The following is a 23,506-nucleotide window of genomic DNA, read 5'->3' as shown; positions in this document are numbered from 1 at the left end:
CCCCTTGATATCTTCCTATCCAAGTGAAGGCATTCTCTCCCCCCCCACCTCAAGGGAAGCTGATCTTTGACATCTGGAGAACAGATGTAATCCTGAGTGATCTCCAGCCCTCACCTGGAGACCGGCAACAATGGCTCCCCTGGAGGAAATGGCTGGTTTGGAGGGTGGAGTCGGAGTACTGCAACTTGTTCTATGTAGGGCTTCCCCAGAAGTCTGGAAAATGCAACTGGTCCAGAATGCAACTGTGAGGGTTCTGATAGGAACACTCTCTAAAGAGCATACCCAACTGATGCTCTATCAACTGCACTGGCTCCAGACTGAGGTCCAGATCAAGTTCAAGGTTCTGGTGCTGACCTTCAAAGCCCTTAACAGTCAGGAACCACCATACCTTCAGGAAAAACCTGTTGTGGCAGGTCGCCCATAGAGCATTACCCTCAAGTGATCAAAATCTGCTGGTGGTCCCTGGCCCAAAGAGCATCCGACCGCCCTCAGCCAGGACATTTTCAGTCCTGGCTCCAACCTGGTGGAACACTCTTCCAGGAGTGATCCTGGCCCTGCAGGATCTGGTACAATTCCCTCAGGGCCTAAAAAACAGTTATTCTGCCGGGGTCTATGGTTGAGGACAGCATTGCGTCCCTAGCTGATAGGCTACAGTTAGTTCTGGCCTCTCCCTTCTTCCCCTTTTTCTCTTGCTTCCCTGTTTCCAGATGTCTGTATATTGACCCTCTGTATGAGTTTTATGCCATCTCAAACTGTATAGTAGCTGTTCTATTAATTTAGTGTATTTATTGACTTTGAATAATTATATGTTGCATTTTAGAAGGTTTTAAATTGTATATTTATAATTTGTTGTCACCCGCTCTGATCTGGTTTTGGGGAGAGTGGGCTATAAATCAAACCAAATAAAAAATGACAGTCCATTATGTATTATAGAAATTCACAATGGCAGAACCATAGTCTGGGGGGAAGTGTTACAGTGAATTTTTATATCTAAGAATGATTTCATGTTGTATTTAATTATAAGTAAGAATGACTGAAAGTTTATAAGCCTTTTAAAAGATTGCTTTTCTGGATTTTGCCAGGGTTTTCTTCAAGTAAGAAAGGAGCAGAAAATCAGTAGTTCAGAGGATCAGAATGATCCAGAGAGAGAATAGGAAAGACAAAACAAGAGCTACAGTTTTGGACTTTTGTTCAAATTACAGATGTAGCAAATGAAGTAGACATAGGCTACATATTACTAATGTTAGTATTAATATCTAATTATGTACAAAAATAACAAGCAGCAGATGGAGTATCTTACCTCAATAAACAGTTTTATAATACTATTCATAGTTTCTGTGTTTTGTCATTGATAATATGCTCTATTGATGAATAAGCATAACTACTCTATTACAATAAACATGCTTAACTTTCGCTGAAATATGCTCTCATATTTATGCTATCATACATTTTACCATAGCTGATTAACAGAATCAGCTTTCTCATTCTATAACACAAAGCATGTAAAAGGGTTACTGAAGGTTTTGCCACTGTGTTCAGACTGCATCAGATGAGTTCCTACATACAAAGGCTAAACTGTGAATACTGTTTAACACACAATTGTATTAAAAATGTTATTAGCTTCATGTCTGAATTAAATTATCCAGACTGCATGACTAGAACTAAAAGCTATGCTCCAGGGCTTTTGCAGAAGTCTTTCCTGTTACAGGAGAGAAAGCATGTGGTATCTTCACACTGTGTTAACACAGGAAATTGCTCAGCTGAAGTAGCACTTGCCCTAAAAGCAGCCTGGTTGTATTACGTCTTTCTCAAAAAACACCTGAATTAATTTTGCAATTGTTTCAATCTATCATTTAAAATATTACTTCAATATTTAAAATAAAGGTTCCAAACTTTTTATAGCCTATCAGCTAGGGACGCAATGCTGTCCTCAACCATAGGCCCCGGCAGAATAACTGTTTTTTAGGCCCTGAGGGAATTGTACCAGATCCTGCAGGGCCAGGATCACTCCTGGAAGAGTGTTCCACCAGGTTGGAGCCAGGACTGAAAATGTCCTGGCTGAGGGCGGTCGGATGCTCTTTGGGCCAGGGACCACCAGCAGATTTTGATCACTTGAGGGTAATGCTCATTTTATAGCAGATTACATTTATTGGCCTTTGTAATCACACTAAGAACTTATAGCTAAATGGTAAGCTCCATCACAAAAGTATCTAAGGTCATGGTTACACTCCACCCTGATTAACAAAAAAAAGTTGAGATACATGAAGCTACTTATTCCATACTTGGTCTTAACAGTTATTAAGAAAAAAGTGCTGCTTGATACAAAAGAAAACAACCAGGAATTACATGTACTAAAGATGAGTATGTATTGGTTACATAATATTTAAACCATGTAGTATTTCTTTTGTGATCCTTCCAAATAATTGTTTTACTGCAAACAATAGGTCCGTGAGCATCAAGAGTGCCATGAAATTCTGCTGAATTGTTGCAACTGTAATGTGAATCATAACTAAAATGCATACTTGACATAATAAACTGTTAAAGCAAATCTCCAAAGCAGACGTTTTCAGTTCTTTGCAGTATCACATATTTGCATAAAGCTCTAAGCAATCTGAAAGAAAATACCAGATGGCATTCATTATACCTGCGTAACACAATAATCTGTACATTAAAACCATTACTTCTTTATACCATTACAGTGGAAATGCCAACTAAAGTTAAACATTACTAGTGCTTGTAATGATAAAAAAAATGTAAGCATGTGTAAGTACTAAAATGAATAGATCAACTATGGCCAAGTAGCTTATTTCACAGTAATGCTGTGCATTTGCTAATCATCTCTGCATGCTTTCTCTTTGAAACACTGGCCCAGTTCTGGGATGTAACAAACAAATTGTACATGGTTGATTATGCAGCCGTAGTAACATTTATAGTTATAGTCTGGCCCCTTTCCATATTGTTTACTAGGGAAAAACTTCACTCACGATGAACAGCAATACCAAATATCAAATATATAAAAACGTATCATACCAAAACAGAAAAGCTTAAACTTCTTAGACAGACTTTCAAAGATGGTACAAAACCTTCATTAGCAAATTTAGCCTTTACAATATATCTGTACCATTTTAGCCTATAACATAAATATGTACCAGACATATGCATGATCAGAAGCAAATTTCACTTTAAAAAATGTGATCAACAAAGCAGGCTTTATATTCACTCATGGCTTATTTGCAATTATTTAGCTCGAGAACACTGCATAGTATCAACTATTTTGGAGCAAATCTCCGAATAATTCAATATAAAAGAGTATATTTAATCTCTACATATGTTATAAAATCCATGTAAATTATTTCAGAGGTGATACAATGAAGGAATCCATTAAAATTGATATGCAAGATGCCAACAGGTGAATAAATAGCTTCTTAAAGGCACAACGAAGAGCAGCAAACTGAATTCAGCCCCTCATGCATTAAAATAAATTATCAATTCTCAAGGCTATGATAAGCATTATAATTTTCATATGGAACGAAAAACCCTCCAGGGCAACAGCAGGTGGAACAATTAAATTAAAATATTTCAGAAATAGGTACTTGATAATTTTAATTTGGAGATCCGCCATTGAAAGGCATTCACTAAACTGGGGCCCGACAAAACACACACAGAGAACAGTTACTTAACATTCCCAAATTAATATAATCAGGAGTGGAATTCTAGCAGGAGCTCATTTGCATATTAGGCCACACACCACTGATGTAGCCAATCCTCCAAGAACTTAAAAGGCTCTTTTTTGTAAGCTCTTGGAGGATTGGCTGCATCATGCATGTGTGGCCTAATATGCAAAGAAGCTCCTTCTAGAATTCCACCCCTGAATATCATGTTGGAAACTAACTGAATTGAATGTGATGTGACTCCAAGATTCAAAACAACAGAACTAGCACTGTACAACTTTAGTGAAAACTATCTACTAGCATGACACACTGACTGTATAGACTGATATGAAAGTGGAACTGTGATAGAGTTGCCAGACTTCAAGTGGGGCCTGGAGATCTCCCACTTTTACAACTAATCTCCAGCTGGCAGAGATCAGCTCCCTTGGCAGAAATGGCTGCTTTGTACCATGCTCAGCCCCCCTTCCCTATCCCCCCCTCTCCCAGAGTCACCCCCAAAGTCTCTGGGTATTTTTCAACACAGACTTGGCAACCCTAAACTGTGAGTTTATGCCATCCCTATGATCTATACAACTAAAGGAAAGATAACTTCCTTTAAAATATTTTTTACACAAATTGGTTCTCAGGATAGCTTATATGAAGTCTGCAATCCAAATAAAAATGTTACACAATTGAAATAGACAAGCAACAATAATAAGAACACAACTGTCAAAAAACAAACAAGCATAAACTACAAAATAGATTAAAGCAGCACTGAAAGTATCAGAAGATCTTAAACAATTTCCAAAGAATCAATTTCATTCATTAGGTAGGGTATTAAATCAATAAAGGATTCCAGCAAATACCATTAAGTGGGGATAAAAGAAAAATCATCAACAAAGAACCAACATACTGCCTAGAAGTCAAATTAATTACTTTAATTAACAATTAGCAATTGTATAAAAGAGACACAATATAACTTGTTTGTATCAAATTATATTAGCAAATAAAATGCATATATGTCCATTTATATATATATATATATATATATATATAGTGCACACTCAATAAATATTTGACTAATGTACATGTAGATTACTTGATCTTCACGTTCAGCAAATGCTTTCCCCCATTTTAACAGACAAGCATGACCTGAAGGAAATGCAAATAAATCCTTAAAAGTTTCACATCTTTAAATCAGCCACGACAAGAAGTTATGAAAATGTTTATAACCACTTTAATATTAATCCTTCATTTTTGTAATGTGTTTTTCCATGCCTGCTGCTACCAACAGGACATTTCTGTGAATGAGATATGGCAGTGAAGCAAACAAGCCACCTTCAAAAATATGAATGGCAGATGTTATTTATATGTTGGAAAGCACAAATAAACAAGAGCGTGCTAATTATAGTTTTTGTCCCAAAGCAGACATCTTTAGATGTAGACTGTGACAAGCACTCCATTGGTGCCTCAGGAAAAGCAGGGCCATAAGGCAGCTGAAAAAAATAGCCATCACCCATCAATAGTCCTGGTAGTAGCTGTTCAACAAGCAGCAGGGCTGAGGCTCATTTCCTCTCTGAACCAGCCAACTGAAATGCCCTTTCACATGGCACAACATATGCTGCTCTTCCTCACCCCTAGACAGAAGAGATATTGCATAGTAATGAATCAGTCAAATGTCCTCTGGGACTGCTGTTGCAAAAAGACCCTACACAACCCTCTAGTACAGAATGCTGTTAAGGTCATACAGTATGCTATTCAATTAATAAGCTAATTAAGAGAAGGCATGCTTTTAAAAACATTAAACTACCAGGAACTACCAGTGCCAGGCTAGCTATTTAAATGCAACACAGCTAACTGAGACACTTGAAGCCACAGTAATACCAGGATACTACTCTATCATCACTAACCCATCTAATAAACTACAACTACGTTAAAACAGTAATCTGGGGAAAACTGGAAGATCATCCCAAAATATACCGCTCTCAAAGGCAAATCTGTAAATATTCTACTACAATGAACACAGTCACCTATACAGAACACACAGGTAGTCAGTGATACCATGCCAGAAACAGAAAGCAAGCTAAACTCTGAATGTGCCAGTCAATACACAGGTTAATTTTTATTATGCAACAGCCATATTTTTATAGATTTATGAGATCAGGTCCTTAGGTTTAATGGCCATAGTCCTTAAAGCAGGCAAGTAGATCTGTATGTGTAGGTGGGATGTTTTCTTAACCCCCGAAATTTTTTCATATATTCAAGAGAATTTTCTGTACAATTTCAAATGCAGAGGTGAGGGTAGGAAACTGCTTTGAAGGAGAGAATAAATATTGTCCTCCATGCACACAAGGAGGCTTGCTTGACTATGTTTCTTACTTGGTAATAAATGAAGTACATGGTTTAACAAATTTTCCAGAAAAGGCCACAAAGAAAGTCAGATACAGTAAGTATAGAGCAACAGTACACCACACTGATTCACTAATAATAATTATATAAATCCTTAAAATTTCAAAGGATTTTAATTCTTCAGTCATGAAATGTAAAGGTAGGGTCAACTGTCAGTTAATCTCTCCATGTATAGCATTAGTAAAAAAAATCATGATACATGTACAATACTACTAAAAATAGATCCTGTTTAATCCATGATCATTTTTAGCTATGGCACCTATCAGGCCCACAGCCATGGTGGGGCATCTCATGGTCATGCTCCCAACTCTCCTTCATGCCCCACAACTTTTGTTTACAGAAATTTGTATTTTAACCTGTTTCTAAAGCCCTTTAAATTTTAAATCCATGGTAAGTGCACCACAGCACAGCACTAGCTCCCTGACCCTGCCTTGTCGGCTGCCCTGCACAGCTGATCTCCTGCACCCCAGTAATTACTTAAATTTGTGGGGGTGGGGTGGTGGGGATGGGATTAGGTTGGGGGTGGGGGCCCAGTTCACCAGTGCTGCTCTTCCTTGCACAGCCATCCTGCAAATCCAGAGGACAGTGCTGGAATCACCAGGTAAATGAATAGATATTGATCACAGGCAAGTTGATTTTGTTTAATTGTGGCTGACAGTGCCTGTGGTTTCCTCATTTGGAGCAACGGCACAGAGTCTGACTGATTGGGAGTGCAGTGTCTCCTACCTCCTTTTCCTTGGTAAAGAGACACACAGGCACAAGCTGCCACCTCTAACAGGAGCCTGTGTGAAACTGAGTCTCTCAGAACAGGGAAGAAGCAGCTTCTCATTATTCCACAAATGGCCAGTGCACTGGCAATTCAGCAGGGTTGTTTCACTGTTGAACGCTCTGCAGAGCTTAACTAGTCTTAAATCCTTCTCCAGTCTCCCCCCTCCCCCTGCAGTCTGCCTGCCTTTGCCTGCGTTGTCCGCCTCCCTCCCTCCCGCCACCATGACATAAATGCTGTTGAATGGGAATGACTGTAGCAGAAATGGGGGGAGGAGAGGCAAAGAGTGCCGTCGCTGCTTCTTCAAGAGCACCAGTAAGCACAAGTCTGACTGGTTTCTATGAAATCACACCACAGCAAACAGTTTGAGGCCTGATCCAGTGGGAAGACCTCATGAAGTGTTCATGATCAAGTCCCACTGCAATGATTGGGAGCTGCATAAAAAGCAGCAATACTCTGGTGCCTCTCTCATGCACGGCACTGCATTGTGGGCCAACACTGTCTTCTTGAGTGAAAGCCATTTATTATTGTATTTTTTATTTTGTTAAATCATGCCCCACCAATTTTCCCAGTGCCCCCCAATGAAATATTCCTGGCTACAGGCCTGGCACAAATCCTTGCGGAATACCTCACAGAAGCAGTTAGGAGGGTACCCATCACATTAAACTTTAGGAATCAATGCAAAGCATCTTGTTTAAAGAGCTTTTGGCTGATAATCTCATGCCATAGTTCGTTATAAAAATAGTATTCCCACCCACACACACCTACAATTCTCTGTGAGGTAGGTCTCAGTAAAAATGGTCTATTGCTAGGAAAGGCGCAAACATTTAACTGACTTACCATCCAAACTCAGGCACATGCATCTATCAACTGAGCAACAATATCAAGTTTTCCATCGCAACTAACAACATAAAATTCAGATTCTGGAGCTCATAGTTCTACAAGCATTTTGCTTCACTGTATTTTTTCTTAGACTCCTTAAAGCATAAGATTGTGCTTCTTACCACATATACTAGTTTTTAACCGTGAGTATAGTTAAAAGTTATATAACTTTAAGTGACTGCAGTACAGGCAGACGTGCCCCCTACTTAATTTATACAAAACAAAGGACCCACTCACGTGTGGGAGAGGGGAAATCCCATCACCCTCTCAACTATCCTTTTCTCCATATTATCTTGGCATCCTTCTTTTGCCAGCTCCTGCTTTTCAGATTCCCCCGCTTGCTCCCCACCCACACTCCTTTTCTTCAGCTCACTCTTTCACTTGCCTGCTTTCTCTCACAATCCTCTCTCAGCAATCCTTCCTTTCTTACAACGTGTACAGCCTCTTCCCATCCCTAGGCTTCTTGTATCCAAAACTCTTGCTTCCCCTTGCCTCCAAACATAAAACAGTTTAAAGTTCCAAGCTGTCATTAGACTACCTCACAGGATTTTTGCCACCATTTCAGGTTGCCAGGTAATCCCAAAAACGGCAGTGAATATTGTACAAGGTAGTGCTGTAGGGCACAGCAGGGTAGTTATGTAAGAATGGAGAAGGTACAGACCAGGCATGGGCCTGAATCAAAACAAACTCCCATTTCCGCACTCTATGCTCATCCCTAGTAGAGACTAAAACACAAAGTAACACTGCAGAGGACAATCACTTTCTAGTGTTGATTCCAACCAGCACAAATGCCTATTAAAATTTCTAAAAATAAGTAAAGTACTGTATATAATTTACATAAAATGGTAAGAAAATATTAAGTGGAATATTTAAGAACCAATTCTTTAACTTTTGGGGTTATAATCTGACTATTTCATTTTAAATTGATATTGTTTTATTGCTAGGGATGACTGAAAGTTTGCAAATGGGCACTCAAAATTAAACTTGTCTTGTCCTTAATGCCTGTTTGTTGACAAATGATCATATGTTCACCAAGAGTTCTACTCAATATGTCTGCAATTCAAAATGAAAAGCATTTTGAGTAGTTTTGAATTTGTGAGGATTTTCACTCAGTAGCTGGCCAAGTAGCCACCAGTGCATGTTCATAACATGCCTCACTTGGATTATGTATGCCCCAGTGATATCACAGACAGGTAATTAATAATTTAAAATCAGCTATGATATTGTACATATATGATGCCACTGCGCAGTCCTCAGGCAGTGCCATTCATCATCTTGGTTCATGGTGCAGAATTTACTGGATCAAGCTACAATTCCCAGGCAGCTCTACATCAGCCATGCAACAACCAGTCAACACAAATGAATATGCTGCATTGTGGGAATCAGGCATAGAAGCAAAATGTAAAATACAGAAAACTAGAAAGATAAGCTTTACCCACCCCAGCAGAAGTGAGCAGCCATGGAGAGAATCTCTTTTGAAACTTAGTATCTTTCTCTGCCAACAGCACTGGGTAGACAGAGAAGGCTGTGCTAGAACATGCATGCACAAATACCGTAATTTGCAATCCAATTGAGAACCTCTGGGGGAAAAGTGAAAGGTATATGACCATGTGAAAGTGCTGCTAGCAATCTGTACACAAATTACAACCCAAAACAGAAGCTGTTTGATTATCCTTTTCATGGAAACAAATTAGTATAATCTTCACAAAGAAATAACAGTAGGACTTTAAACATTAAAATCAGTGGAGTTTGGTGTGATTGAAATCACCATAAATCAATTCACACTGGATGTAAACAGGTTAAAAAAATAAACTGAGAAGTGAAGAAGTTGTTTTAAGGAAGTGTCTTAATTATAATTAGGGAACATTTGACATTAACTTTGACTTAATTTAAAAAACTGAAGCCAATCTGACCTCGAATATACTACCAAACTACAGTGCTGCATACTTTTTACACATTACAAAATAAACATATTTTGGAGCTTTTCTTCTAGTGCAGCTTACTGTTTTCCATAAGACATACTAGCTTGGGTCCAACAAAGAATTTCTGCATGAGCAAGGGGGGTGGTTTTCACTGATTCTTCCCTCCCAAAGGAGACCTTGGCCATCTTTCCCTTTCTGATGCTGGGGGTCCCAGCTCCCAGGAGCAGTTAATCTCTGGAAGAATTTTGGACTGCAAAGGGAGGGATGAACATTACACTCTGTCGACAGAAAGCTCTTCCATCTGCAGAAAGCTTCCCATGGACTCAAGCCACACATAATGAAAACAAATCTGCACCACAATGTATACAAATAAAAAATCTTCAACGATTTGATATTTCTTTTCTAGTCCTTTAAAACATGCAATTGTTAGTAGTTAAAGAAGTTTTACTTGCTAAAATGTCACTCCAATAAACTAACCTGACACCATTATTAATTTTAAAAGGGATTCCATATTTCAACAATATTTTTTTTAAAAACTAAGAAGAAAACAATGCATTTACATTTCAGGAGGATCAAAACTTGATAATAAAGAATTACAGAAATGTTTAGCAGCTCCACAGGGGATCTGAAAAGAAAGCAAATATTTGCTTTTTTCACAGGCCTCCTTTGAAATCTTTTCCAACAGGATAATGTTCGCTTGTTTGTCTAAACAAATTTTCCGTTATTTCATCACTTGGGGGTGAAGGTTTACTTAATGAAAGTCTTATAAATAAAGCAGATGAATGATCAACCTAACTTTGAAAAATACTTGGGGTGGGAGGGTTTGGCTACATTCATTTTGCAGCTTCTAAAGCTCACAGGCTTTCCTCCTTCCCCCTCCTCCATATCAGCTCAAAAGCTCCGTCTGGTCTTAAGTATTCAGCAGCTGCCCATGCTGAATATCATTGTGAGTGAATTTTATTGCCCATGAAAGCACAAATGATATTGAACTTGGCTCAAATTAGTTCTATCATCAAAGACCCTTGTAAAACAACACATTTTTCTCTGCAAACCCAACCCTGATAACCGATACTCATGATGGTGGCTGTGATTTCATGGGTAAAGGCTGCCAAGCTGGAAATGAAGGTTTTAGGAAACAAAGATAATGGGAGAAAAAGTTCTGTTCCTAGTTATATTCAGATGTGAAAGGTACCAATGACTCCCCAAATTAAATCACTTTATTTATTATTTGCTGGATTTATATCCTGTCCTTCCTACAACTAGGCTCACAGTGGGTAACATCAGAAGGTACAAAATAATGAAATCCAGTTATCACAATAAATACTTAAACACAATTAAAAGATGGTGAGAAATACATTACATTATAACCCTAACAGCTGGATAGATGGTAAACAAGAGTAACAAGGTAATAATACTGACACTGTATGGGTAGATGTAATAAGGTGGCTTTTAGCAGGGAGGCCAAATGGCTGATCGGACATCTGCCGCCTCAACCAAAAGCCTAGTTGAACAGCTCCATTTTACAGGGCCTGTGGAACTGTAATAGGTCCCCCAGGTCAGATCACATGAAAAGGGCTGCTAACAAAGGGATTCAAAACAGAAGTCTAATATAAAAAACAGAAGTCAAATAAAAAATCTTCAACGATTTGATATTTCTTTTCTAGTCCTTTAAAACATGCAATTGTTAGTAGTTAAAGAAGTTTTACTTGCTAAAATGTCGCTCCAATAAACTAACCTGACACCATTATTAATTTTACAAGGGATTCCATATTTCAACAATATTTTTTTAAAAACTAAGACGAAAACAATGCATTTACATTTCAGGAGGATCAAAACTTGATAATAACGGTCAAAACCCTTGGGGAAGCTTTGTCACTATTTAAAACAATAATCCTAGAAGCTCAGATAAAATACATACCACAAGTTAGGAAAGGCACAAACAGGCATAAGAAAAGGCCTGCATGGTTAACAAACAAACAAAGTAATGGAAGCTGTAAAAGGTAAGAACGACTCCTTTAAGCGGTGGAAAACCAGTCCAAGTGAGATTAGTAAAAGGGAACACAGGCTGTGGCAAATCAAATGCAAGACTGTAATCAGGCAGGCAAAAAGGGACTATGAGGAGCATATTGCAAAAAACATAAAGACCAACAATAAAAATTTCTTCAAATATATTAGAAGTAGGAAACCAGCCAGGGAAGCAGTGGGGCCCTTGGATGACCGTGGAGTAAAAGGATTACTGAAGGAGGATAGGGAAATGGCTGAGAACCTGGATGAATTTTTTGCCTCCGTCTTCACTGTGGAAGACGAGAACTTTTTGCCCGCCCCAGAACCACTAATTTTGGAAAGGGTGTTTAAAGACCTGAATCAGATTGAGGTGACAAACAACTGATAGACAAATTAAAAACTAATAAGTCACCGGGTCCGGATGGCATACATCCGAGAGTTCTGAAAGAACTCAAAGTTGAACTTGTGGATCTTCTAAAAAAATCTGTAATCTTTCATTGAAATCTGCCTCCGTTCCTGAGGACTGGAAGGTAGCAAATGTCACCCCCATCTTTAAAAAGGGTTCCAGAGGAGATCCGGGAAATTACAGGCCTGTCAGTCTGACTTCAATACCGGGAAAGTTGGTAGAAACCATTATTAAGGACAGAATGAGTAGGCACATTGATGAACACGGGTTATTGAGGAAGACTCAGCATGGGTTCTGCAAGGGAAGATCTTGCCTCACTAACCTGTTACATTTCTTTGAGGGGGTAAACAAACATGTGGACAAAGGTGACCCGATAGATGTTGTTTACCTTGACTTCCAGAAAGCTTTTGATAAAGTTCCTCATCAAAGGCTCCTTAGAAAGCTTGAGAGTCATGGAGTAAAAGGACAGGTCTTCTTGTGGATCAAAAACTGGCTGAGTTATAGGAAGCAGAGAGTGAGTATAAATGGGCAGTCTTCGCAGTGGAGGACGGTAAGCAGTGGGGTGCCGCAGGGCTCGGTACTGGGTCCCATGCTCTTTAACTTGTTCATAAATGATTTAGAGTTGGAAGTGAGCAGTGAAGTGGCCAAGTTTGCAGATGACACTAAATTGTTCAGGGTGGTGAGAACCAGAGAGGATTGCGAGGAACTCCAAAGGGATCTGTTGAGGCTGGGTGAGTGGGCGTCAATGTGGCAGATGCGGTTCAATGTGGCCAAGTGCAAAGTAATGCACATTGGGGCCAAGAATCCCAGCTACCAATACAAGTTGATGGGGTGTGAACTGGCAGAGACTGACCAAGAGAGAGATCTCGGGGTCGTGGTAGATAACTCACTGAAAATGTCAAGACAGTGTGCGTTTGCAATAAAAAAAGGCCAACACCATGCTGGGAATTATTAGGAAGGGAACTGAAAACAAATCAGCCAGTATCATAATGCCCCTGTATAAATCGATGGTGCAGTCTCATTTGGAGTACTGTGTGCAGTTCTGGTCGCCGCACCTCAAAAAGGATATTATAGCATTGGAGAAAGTCCAGAAAAGGGCAACTAGAATGATTAAAGGGCTGGAACACTTTCCCTATGAAGAAAGGTTGAAACGCTTGGGACTCTTTAGCTTGGAGAAACGTCGACTGCAGGGTGACATGATAGAGGTTTACAAGATAATGCATGGGATGGAGAAAGCAGAGAAAGAAGTACTTTTCTCCCTTTCTCACAATACAAGAACTCGTGGGCATTCGATGAAATTGCTTAGCAGACAGGTTAAAACGGATAAAAGGAAGTACTTCTTCACCCAAAGGGTGATTAACATGTGGAATTCACTGCCACAGGAGGTGGTGGCGGCCACAAGCATAGCCAGCTTCAAGAGGGGTTTAGATAAAAATATGGAGCAGAGGTCCATCAGTGGCTATTAGCCACAGTGTGTGTGTATATATAAAATTTTTTGCCACTGTGTGACACAGAGTGTTGGACTGGATGGGCCATTGGCCTGATCCAACATGGCTTCTCTTATGTTCTTATGTTCTTAATATGTGCTTTTGCAACACAGATCTCACTTCTTCAGATACAATGGCAAGAAAGAAACTTCCTCATCTCATTAACAGAAATTACAGAAACAAACATTACAGAGGGAAAGGGGAAACTAGGGATTAAAAGGCGTTTGTCAACACAAAGGCACATTAGAGTATACATTGGAAACTTATGTAAGCAACCAGTTTCAGGATAGGCAACATATTCCCATCACCTCAGCTGGCCCAAACCATTCAAAGATATTAAAACTGCTCTAGTATAATGGGGGACAGATTTTTGTTGTTGTTGCTAGATGGCTCTAGGTTAAAAAAAAACCCACCCAAGGGAGGGGTCAGGTCTTTATTTTAATGCTAAAGCCAAAGGAAAAGTTGTAGTTTGGGAACTGGTTCAAACCAATACCAGATACCAATACCAGAACAAGCCCTTTGAGAATGTGAATGCAAGTGTGTGTGTGTGTGCACGTCCTATTTGGGGAAAAACCATATAATAAATAATAAATAAATAAATCCAAAATCCAAACATACAATTAATTCCCTTACAAACACACAATTCACATCGCGTTACACCATAGCAATGGCAGGGGGGCAACATATATATCAGTGCAATTGTACTGGATATTCAGAGAAATGTGTGAAATGAGACAAAAATGCAAAGCTTTAAAAGGCTGCATATTAGCCTACATCTTCAATCTTGTTCTGAAACTTACTGTAGAGGCCATATCAGATAGGAGAAAGGCATAGAAATTTTCAAGTATAATTCATAATGATCGTCTCTAATTCTTTTATCTATAGATAATGTTTTGAAAACATTTTCATCTATAGGACCATTATTTGATTTTTAAAACCCTGCTGAGTAGCTCCTATTGTTTATTCATTGTATTTAGATCAGCTCAGTTATGTTTGCTTGGAGGGCTGTTTATATCTTGTTTTTAATAATGAAAGAATTACAAAAGACTTTTAGTGCCACCACATATCAAAGAACCTTTACAACTAAATGGAAATGAAAACATAATTTATTCTTGAGCTATCATCATTCCCAACCTTGATGAAAATGAAAATACAACAAAAATCACCCTATTAAATTCCCGTGAACATATACACAAAAATAGAGAGCTAAGGATTATGCTAAAGACACTTTCACTCACACGAAATATGCAAAGCAACAATACATTCAAAACAGAACCTGAATTCTCTGTGTTGTACTTGCAACTGTTCTAGACCAAATAACTAACATAAGAGAAGCCATGTTGGATCAGGCCAATGGCCCATCCAGTCCAACACTCTGTATCACACAGTGGCCAAAATTTTTTATACACACACACAAACACATATATATATACACACTGTGGCTAATAGCCACCGATGGACCTCTGCTCCATATTTTTATCTAAACCCCTCTTGAAGCTGGCTATGCTTGTAGCCGCCACCACCTTGACATACTGCTCTTCTGAATTCCTTAAGCAAATATCTCTTAAATAATTATACATAATACTATGAGAAACAATTCCATAAACAAATATTACAAACATTTGGTTTACTGTATAAATTCATCCTACAGCTTTTTTCATATTTTTGCCAATGATTTTGAAAGGATTTTAAAACACTGTTTACTTTTAGTAATTGTGGCAATGCACAGTACAAAACTGCAATCAGAATTAAACATAAACTTTATAAACAGACACAAAGACTGCATCAAAAATAAGCAGAAAATTAAGAATAATCTGTGTAAAAATAAGTACAATAGTTTACAGTTGCCTCTGGGAACAGAACTTTGTTCAGATGAAAATGAGAAACACATTAGGCATTTGGTCAAATATCAGAGGTAAGTTTCACATGCTACAAACTCTTCTGCTACAGGAGCTAGACACACCATTCCAACCAGAAATCAGTGTCCTTTCAGACTATGCTGAGATGCATGATTTGTACCCAACATCACAGAAAATGTTTAATTACTTTTAGATTGTTCTTTAAAAACTACATGGCAATTACCCTCTACAGGTGATCAATGGTAAATTAAAACCATATTAAAAACACTTATTCCACTAATGGGCATTCATGTTCCCACATGGGAGCCCTTGTTTTTTCCTAAATGGCCACCTATCTAGTAATTCTGAATGTATGGATCTGTAAATCAGTTATTTCTATTATAAGATGAGAAAAGTTTGTCAGTAGGATTTTCTACAACTTGTAGTTTACAATGGTCTTTAGGTCTTTCTGAAATTACAAAGCAAATTCTTCATTAACAATTTCGTTTTCTATTGTTTTTATAACAAAGATGTTAATACCTATAATAATATTTTGTCTATAAGTTAAAAGAGAAATAAAAAAGGAAACATATTACAAATATTTGGTTTACTGTATAAATTCTTCCTACAGCTTGTTTTATATTGTAGTGGGTTAATCTACAATTGTAGTGGGTTAATCTACAATTCCAAAGTTCTGTCCGTCAGCGGTTTTTGGTCACCATTTTGTTTTTAGCACAGGGTGATCCTCCATTATCGTTTTCAGGCACAAGGAACTGTTTTAATGATTTATTTTGAGTTATAAGAGGTTTAGCTTTGTGTCCTTCACTTTTGCCCATGTCAGTGATGCATTTGAGAGGTCTGAAGAGGCTTTAAGCTAGGGAAGGGAAAGAAATGGGAGAGAGTGCTGGGCTCAGGAGTCTGCCATCTATCGCTGCATTGCCACATTCCCCCCATAAGACAAACTCTTCATATTTTTATAAAAAAAACTGTTGAATAATAATGGAACTTTGATTCACCATCTGTATCCTGAGAGCTCTGTTAATGAGATATAATAATAAATCTTGTGGTAATCAACAAAGTAAAGCAAATGAACAAATTAAACTAAACTAAACAAATGAAATTAACATAAATATACGTTTCAACCTATAAAATAGAAAATGCAATATTTGGTGGTGGAAACTACCCCCTCCACTCTCCCAGTGAACCTTTCTCTATGCCCAAAAGAAGGATCCCTGGGTCAATCTGGACTAGAAGAAAATTCATTCCTGGCTCCAAAGTTGCAATCAGAATTACCCTGGACATGTACGAAATGTTTACCCCACCTTTCGTAAACAACTGCAGTGAGGTTTGACAAAATTGAAATAATTGTAAGCTCATTATACGGCACCATCCTAAGTAGGTTTACACCACTCTAAGTAACTGCTGAGGATTCCACTGTATAGAACTACTATTCTTGTTCTCATGCTACAACAAATGTTTATATTTAAAAGCTATTAATAAGGAAAAATTATTGTTGACACATGACTCAGAAATCATACAGAACAGAAAACAACAAAACTAGCTTCAACTACCCAACACTGTCCAGAGCTCTGTTAGGTGGAACCAACCTTTGTTCCAACAGAGTGTTGTCTACATCAGGGGTCCCCAACCCATGGGCCCGGGGCTGGCAACTGAGCCACACAGCTCCACTCCCTTGCAGAGGCATGCAGCCTCACCACCCTGCCCACCCCTGCAGCGCCTCCTCCCTCCATTTGTACAAGTTTAAGGCCGGGAAAGGCGGCGATGAAGTGCCTCCCTGGCTCTTTAAAGGCCGACTCCTCCCACCACCAATCAGTGAGGAAACCATGGCAGCAGCGTGAGCAACTGGCTGAAAAAGCCGCACTGCCCTTGCCTCCTTCCCACTTCCTTTCTGGGCGTTGGAAGAAAGTGGGAAGGAGGCAAGGGCAGCGCGGCTTTTTCAACCAGCTGCTCACGCTGCTGCCGCAGTTTCCCCACTTATCAGAGTTGGCCTTTAAAGAGCCAGGGAGGCGCTTCACTGCTGCCTTCCCTGGCCTTAAACTTGTACAAACGGAAGGAGGAAGAGGCACCGCAGAGGGGGGTGGGGAGGAGGAGGTGCCTCAGGGGAACAGGGAGGCGCCCCCACCCTGCCAGCCCTGGTGGGCGGGCTAGTCCTGGGTCTGGTCCCAAAAAGATTGGGGACCACTGGTCTACATCTCTAGCAATTGCAGGTCATAGTCTGGACCTATAATCCATAAAAATCTCAACTACTAGTAACAGTGTTCTCCATGGCCACAGTTCAATTATATTTTCTGGGCCCAGGAGTCAGGCAATGATGATATCGAATATGAACTTGTCTCCAAGAGAAATCTTTGGAAGAATACTTCATACTCTTGACCTCTCCTCTCAATTACAGATCCTAAATTCCCCTGAGAAACCAATTACCAGGTTTCCATCATTGGTCTTGCGGAAGATAAGAGATACACAGGCCGAGGAACCAATTAACAACACCTACAGAACACCTTAGGCCCGTATTAGCCCTTGAGGGAATACAATGGGGAGGTGATGTTTTGCCTCACACCTGTATCAAAATCTCACCAGTTCTGAAGCTCTCAGGTAATCATGAGCCACTCACATTCTCTCAGTTTAGCCTACTTCACAGGATTGATCTGAGGATAAAATGGGGGCAGACTTATATATCACCCTGACCTCCTTTTAAGAAATTATAAAATTAAAAAAATATATATTTAGTTTCTGGAGTTTTCAAAATATGTTCATGGGAGAAAACACTACCTACACTCTATGAATTTTTTCCCCACCAGGGTTTACATTTATTCTCTTAGTTAATTTAAATTATCTACAAGAAAAAACCCACTGTTATATGCATGTGTTTGAAGGAGCAGAGCATCATACAGTCAATACTTATTTTTAGGTGTGTTTTTTACTGTTCACTGTGTTAGTGGCCCATGGTGGGGAAAGAGGACAGAGTGGCAACTTATTTGTGTAAAAATGCACAAGAATTTTATTCCAGCTTTTAGCAAAGAAAAGAAAAACAAGGAGTCATCTTGTGACACCTTAAAGACTGATAGTTTTATTATGGCATAAGCTTTCACTCAAGTAACATCATGCATGCAGTCTCTGCTCTAAGGTGTCACAATACTTGATTTGTTTTGGTTGCAATAGACTAATAGGATCCACCCAATTTGCTTTCAGCAGTATAGTACTAGTATTTATTTTTCCCAAAGCAAACACTCTCATGTTTATCTGTTGAGGCACAAGTTAGTTGCTAATGTTCTAATTATTTTAGATATATTTTAACTTGTTAATCTGATTTTAATATTGTAGATTTTCATGATGGAACCTGCCCTGAGCCTGCTTGCCAGGAGGGTGGGATACAAATAAAATTAAAAAAAACAACTCTAGGGGATTAAAATTAAAATGATCCTGAGCCCCAAAATCAATACTTGAAAATGTAGCTATAAACAAGGTTAATATATGGAATAGTTTTTAAATTTTAATTGTATTAATGTTTTATAGATTGTATTGACTTATTTTTTTTAAATCGTGTAACCGACTGTTGTAAGCCGCCCTGAGTCCGCTTGAAGAGAGGGCGGGATAAAAGTCTAATGTAGAAGAAGATGAAGAAGAAGATATTGGATTTATATCCCGCCCTCCACTCCAAAGAGTCTCAGAGCGGCTCACAATCTCCTTTACCTTCCTCCCCCACAACAGGCACCCTGTGAGGTGGGTGGGGCTGGAGAGGGCTCTCACAGCAGCTGCCCTTTCAAGGACAACCTCTGCCAGAGCTATGGCTGACCCAAGGCCATGCTAGCAGGTGCAAGTGGAGGAGTGGGGAATCAAACCCGGTTCTCCCAGATAAGAGTCCACACACTTAACCACTACACCAAACTGGTTCTCTCTACTCAATTTGGCGACCCCCCCTGTTGGCACCCAGGGCACCCCCCTCTGCCCCCCTAGATCCAGCCCTGATTTTATGTGTCAGAGAGATTGTAAATAATGTAAATAAATAAATATGATGCAGGACCGGAGCTACATGTTTTTAGAGGGGGGGGCAACATGAAAAAATGGCACCCCCTTATGGGCCATTCTATCTTATGGTCCCACAGAATACCATGGACTCCATACTGAATTTGGCGCCCCCCCCCTGTTGGCACCCAGGGCACCCCCCTCTGCCCCCCTAGATCCAGCCCTGATATTATGTGTCAGAGAGATTGCTTCTTAACACATATCACAGCAAAGCAGAATATTCAAATATTTCTATAACTACTAATTGTCCAAATCTAGCCTCAGTTCTAGCAAGTAACTTATAAAGGTGGCACACAAGACCTGAAACTGCTTTAGTCACTATCTCTTAAACACTGTTGCTGCTGCAAAGTTAGCAACCAGAATGCGTTTTAAAAAATGAGATAAAAACACTAAGTGATGTAGTGCAAATGAATACGGTCAGAACCCAGGTGTTATCACAGGAAATACAGCAGCAGGGTTCACACTGTCCTACCACTTCATCCTGTAATTTGAATTCTAGCACTATAGTCCAAGACTATATTTTGCAGGGGGTTTTTGCCCTCTAAGGTACACAAAACAGCAGCGACCAAGCAAGAAAAATTCAATTTATTTCACATAATTTTTGTTCTTTCAGAAATTCTTCCAAAACACAACATAACCATAGTCTAGTATTTTGTTACATACTTATATTCTGTGTAGAAATCAGACCTGTAAAGTAATTTTTACTGCAAATGTATTCTATTAAATTCAGTTTCAAACAACACCTTTTATCTAATTTTACGAAGCCTATGTATTTTTGCTTCATGATATACCACAAGCATTTTTTAAAAAAGTTTTCCAAATTAAAATGCTAAACTAAAACATTAGCTCCCATTACTACAGGTATAGAAACCTAAACCTTGAAGAATAACTCAAGTTGTCAGATATATAGTTTGTCCATCTCAAATCATGAAAGGCAACAACGAACCAGCTGAAAAACAGTATAAAATTTTAAAAGCTAAATTGTTCAGGAAATGCACATAAATGGCCAAACCCCAAACTCCAAATTAATATTCAACAATTTATTATGCTTTCACAAGATCAAATTCAAGAAAAAGCCTAAAATTATGCAATTTCACTTTTACACAACATACACTATTTGCCAAAAACACACATCGTCAACTACTGCCAGAAGCCTGTATTAAAGCATTAAAAACAGAATGATGTGGATTTGATTTGGTTTTCTCTAATGTTACATCATTATGACAATAGTTTAAACTGGGTAGTTATCACCTATCCAATATAATTCATGAAAAAGTCTTTACCACTGGGGGAAAACAGCTATAAATGATCACTATAAACTTTTATGCCAAAAGTCAAACTAACCGACTTGAAATTGGCAGAGCTCTGGTGTAATTTTCACATATATCTCAAGTTAGTAAATCCATGTAAAACTTACCTACAGTTTGGAGGAGGGTCTAATGTAATTTCTGCAAGTTCTTTCTGAATTCTTAAAAGAAAAGAAACAGAGGTTAGACTGAACTTCTCTCCCTCTTGATAGTCTCCTTCCAACTTTATGTACTGGAAGTAACTCCAGTTAATAAAAAAGTAGATGATTATTATTAGGGAAAGTGTGTCACAAATTTTGTAGGCTGTGGTCACTATGTATTACAAAGATATGCTCCTCATTCATTTTTAAATACTTAAAGTTTTATTTTCAGAAGATGCCTTCAATGAACTTCTAATTTAAAATCCCCCGGATTTTTTGTAAAAAATAAAACATTTGGTATGAGAGCTTACCAAAAGCAAAATACCAATAGTACACACCTGTTTTCTGCTTTAAAAAACCCTCCAAATCACCAAATGGTTAACCGAGCATAAGAAGGTTACAAAATGCTCTTCAAATTTCATGGACAACTTCCGGAAAAAAACAACAACTGAGTGCATATACATCTCTTTAAGACTCAAGAGAAGTGGCATATAAATACTTCAAATAAATAATGTGCATACATTGATTCCCATGTAAAGTATGGAAGACATAATTCCCTAAATACGTATAATCTTCTTTCCTTCCCAATTCTCATTTATTTATTTTGATTTATAGCCCTTCCTCCCCTGTAGAACAGAGCTCAGAGTGGCTTACAATGTTCTTTAAAACATTCCATAAAATTATACATCAAATAATTCTATAATACAGTAAATACAATAAACAGGGCTTTTTTTGTAGCAGGAACTCCTTTGCATATTAGTGGGCCCTGTAAGAAGAGCCCTGTAAGCTCTTGAAGAATTGGCTACATCAGGGGGGTGTAGCCTGATATGCAAAGGAGTTCTTGTTACAAAAATAGCCCTGACAACAAAACAACAACCAACACAGCTAATAGATGGCATAAGAATATCCCAGGAGGGTGATAAATATCCTAAAAGTCTGTCTAATATGCAAGAAGGGGAAGGGGAAAGAGGGGAGGAGGAAAGGAGGCCAATCTAAGATAGAAGAACCATCACTGCCCTCAACCATAGGCCTGGCAGAACAACTCTGTTTTACAGACCCTGTAGAACTGCATTAGGGCCCAGATCCCATCCAGCAGTGTTCCACCAAACCAGAGTCAGGGCCAAGAAAGCTCTGGTTCTGGTCAAGGACAGCTGGATACTCTTTGGGCCAGGAATCACCAACAGGTTGTTAACACCGGAGCGTAAAGCTCTTTGGGGGTAGTCCTGAGTTCATTAGGCTACTTGATTAGAAATCAGTCAACATGTAACAGTAAGATCCACTAAATTCAATGGAAGCTGCACGTCGTTTTTTCAATTTGTACTCTTTTTACTTAGATTCTCAAATGTTGGTACAAAGCTTTAAATTCAGTATAAAACTGAAAAACAAAGCTAGCAATACAAACAACTTTAAAATACTCAACTAGCAACTTATTAACAAAGTGAATGTGAGCACTCACTCTATTTTCAAGTTAGCACAGGAGTCTAGAGATGCACACAGAATTAAACACTTTTAGCTCTACCATCCAGGTCTACTGAACTTCATTTAACTAACATTTAACTATACAGTCTGCACATCTTTACACACAAATCCCACAGGATATTGCTTCATGTTAAATGTAGACAGGACTGCCACCAGCAATTATAATTTAGGTAAGCTTGCAAGTAAGGCACAGAAATTACACACAAGGAAGATGAACAGGCTGCCATTACTTGCCACTTTTATCAAGACATGGGTTACAAACTCCACAGTAATCTTTATCCCACTCCCCATTTATCTCCCACTGTTAGCCCCAGTTGGTAAAAATTTCCCACTTCTACAAAAACACTATTAGTCTGCACAAGCATTTATCATTATAGAATCAAAAATAGAAAATATTCCAATATTAACTTTAGATTCCTAAACTGTAGTTGAGAGACTTCATGCTTTTCTTTACATAAAACAAGTGAAACCTCTGGTATGTTGTGTTGTGTTGTCTCACTTATTAGTCCCTGTAAACACAGTTACTAATCAACAAAATGAAACACATGCAAGATTTGCATAATAAACAAATCAGTACGTCCAAAAACAAAAAGGAACATCAAAAAGTCAGAAGAATAAATATAAACATATTATTTTCAATAATTCTCAGAACCTTATGCTAAATAAAGCCTCTATTACTTGTTGTCCTCTTCCATAAGGGGATTAGGCAAGAAGATGTCACCCGAATTAATGTATTACATTTATAACCAATCTTGCTTCCAAGGACCTCAAATTCCCCTTGCTAAAACATGTACTTCAGACACAGACCTGAATTCTGACCTCAGAAACATATTTATCTTGTACAGAACAGAAAACCTATAAACACAGTTCACAAGCACAAAATTGATTTCCCAGGGTAAATATAAAAACAATATTAGCACATTTTTGGCTATTCTTACAACACATGTTTTAATTCCCCAATTCCCAAATCAATAGGTTATTCTTCTAGATTACTAGAGATAATCATAATTTGTCACTGAACATTCTGATGTCTTCAATACACATGTCTATGATAAGCAAAAAGAAAACAGAATTGCTAAAGTTGGTAGTTGCAAACCAAAACAATTATTGGGCTAAAAGTGAAGTTTACATGTGATGAGTCTAATTTTCTTAAATATTGCAAAACATAAATG

At 38.5% G+C, this 23,506-nt stretch overlaps 1 protein-coding gene across 1 annotated transcript in view; it reads right to left on the bottom strand.

Annotated features, from left to right (window-relative positions):
• The window catches only part of LOC132578602 (ubiquitin-conjugating enzyme E2 E2), a 176,127-nt gene that overhangs the window by 136,119 nt on the left and 16,502 nt on the right, over positions 1-23,506 (bottom strand). The window contains exon 3 of the mRNA XM_060248781.1: positions 20,826-20,876. Within this exon, the coding sequence (XP_060104764.1) occupies positions 20,826-20,876 (51 nt within the window). The remainder of the gene's footprint in view (positions 1-20,825; positions 20,877-23,506) is intronic.

Source organism: Heteronotia binoei, chromosome 10 (assembly GCF_032191835.1).
Source record: "Heteronotia binoei isolate CCM8104 ecotype False Entrance Well chromosome 10, APGP_CSIRO_Hbin_v1, whole genome shotgun sequence".
Classification (NCBI taxonomy): domain Eukaryota; kingdom Metazoa; phylum Chordata; class Lepidosauria; order Squamata; family Gekkonidae; genus Heteronotia; species Heteronotia binoei.
Note: the sequence above shows the minus strand (reverse complement) of the source record. Positions and strands in the feature narration are given on the sequence as shown.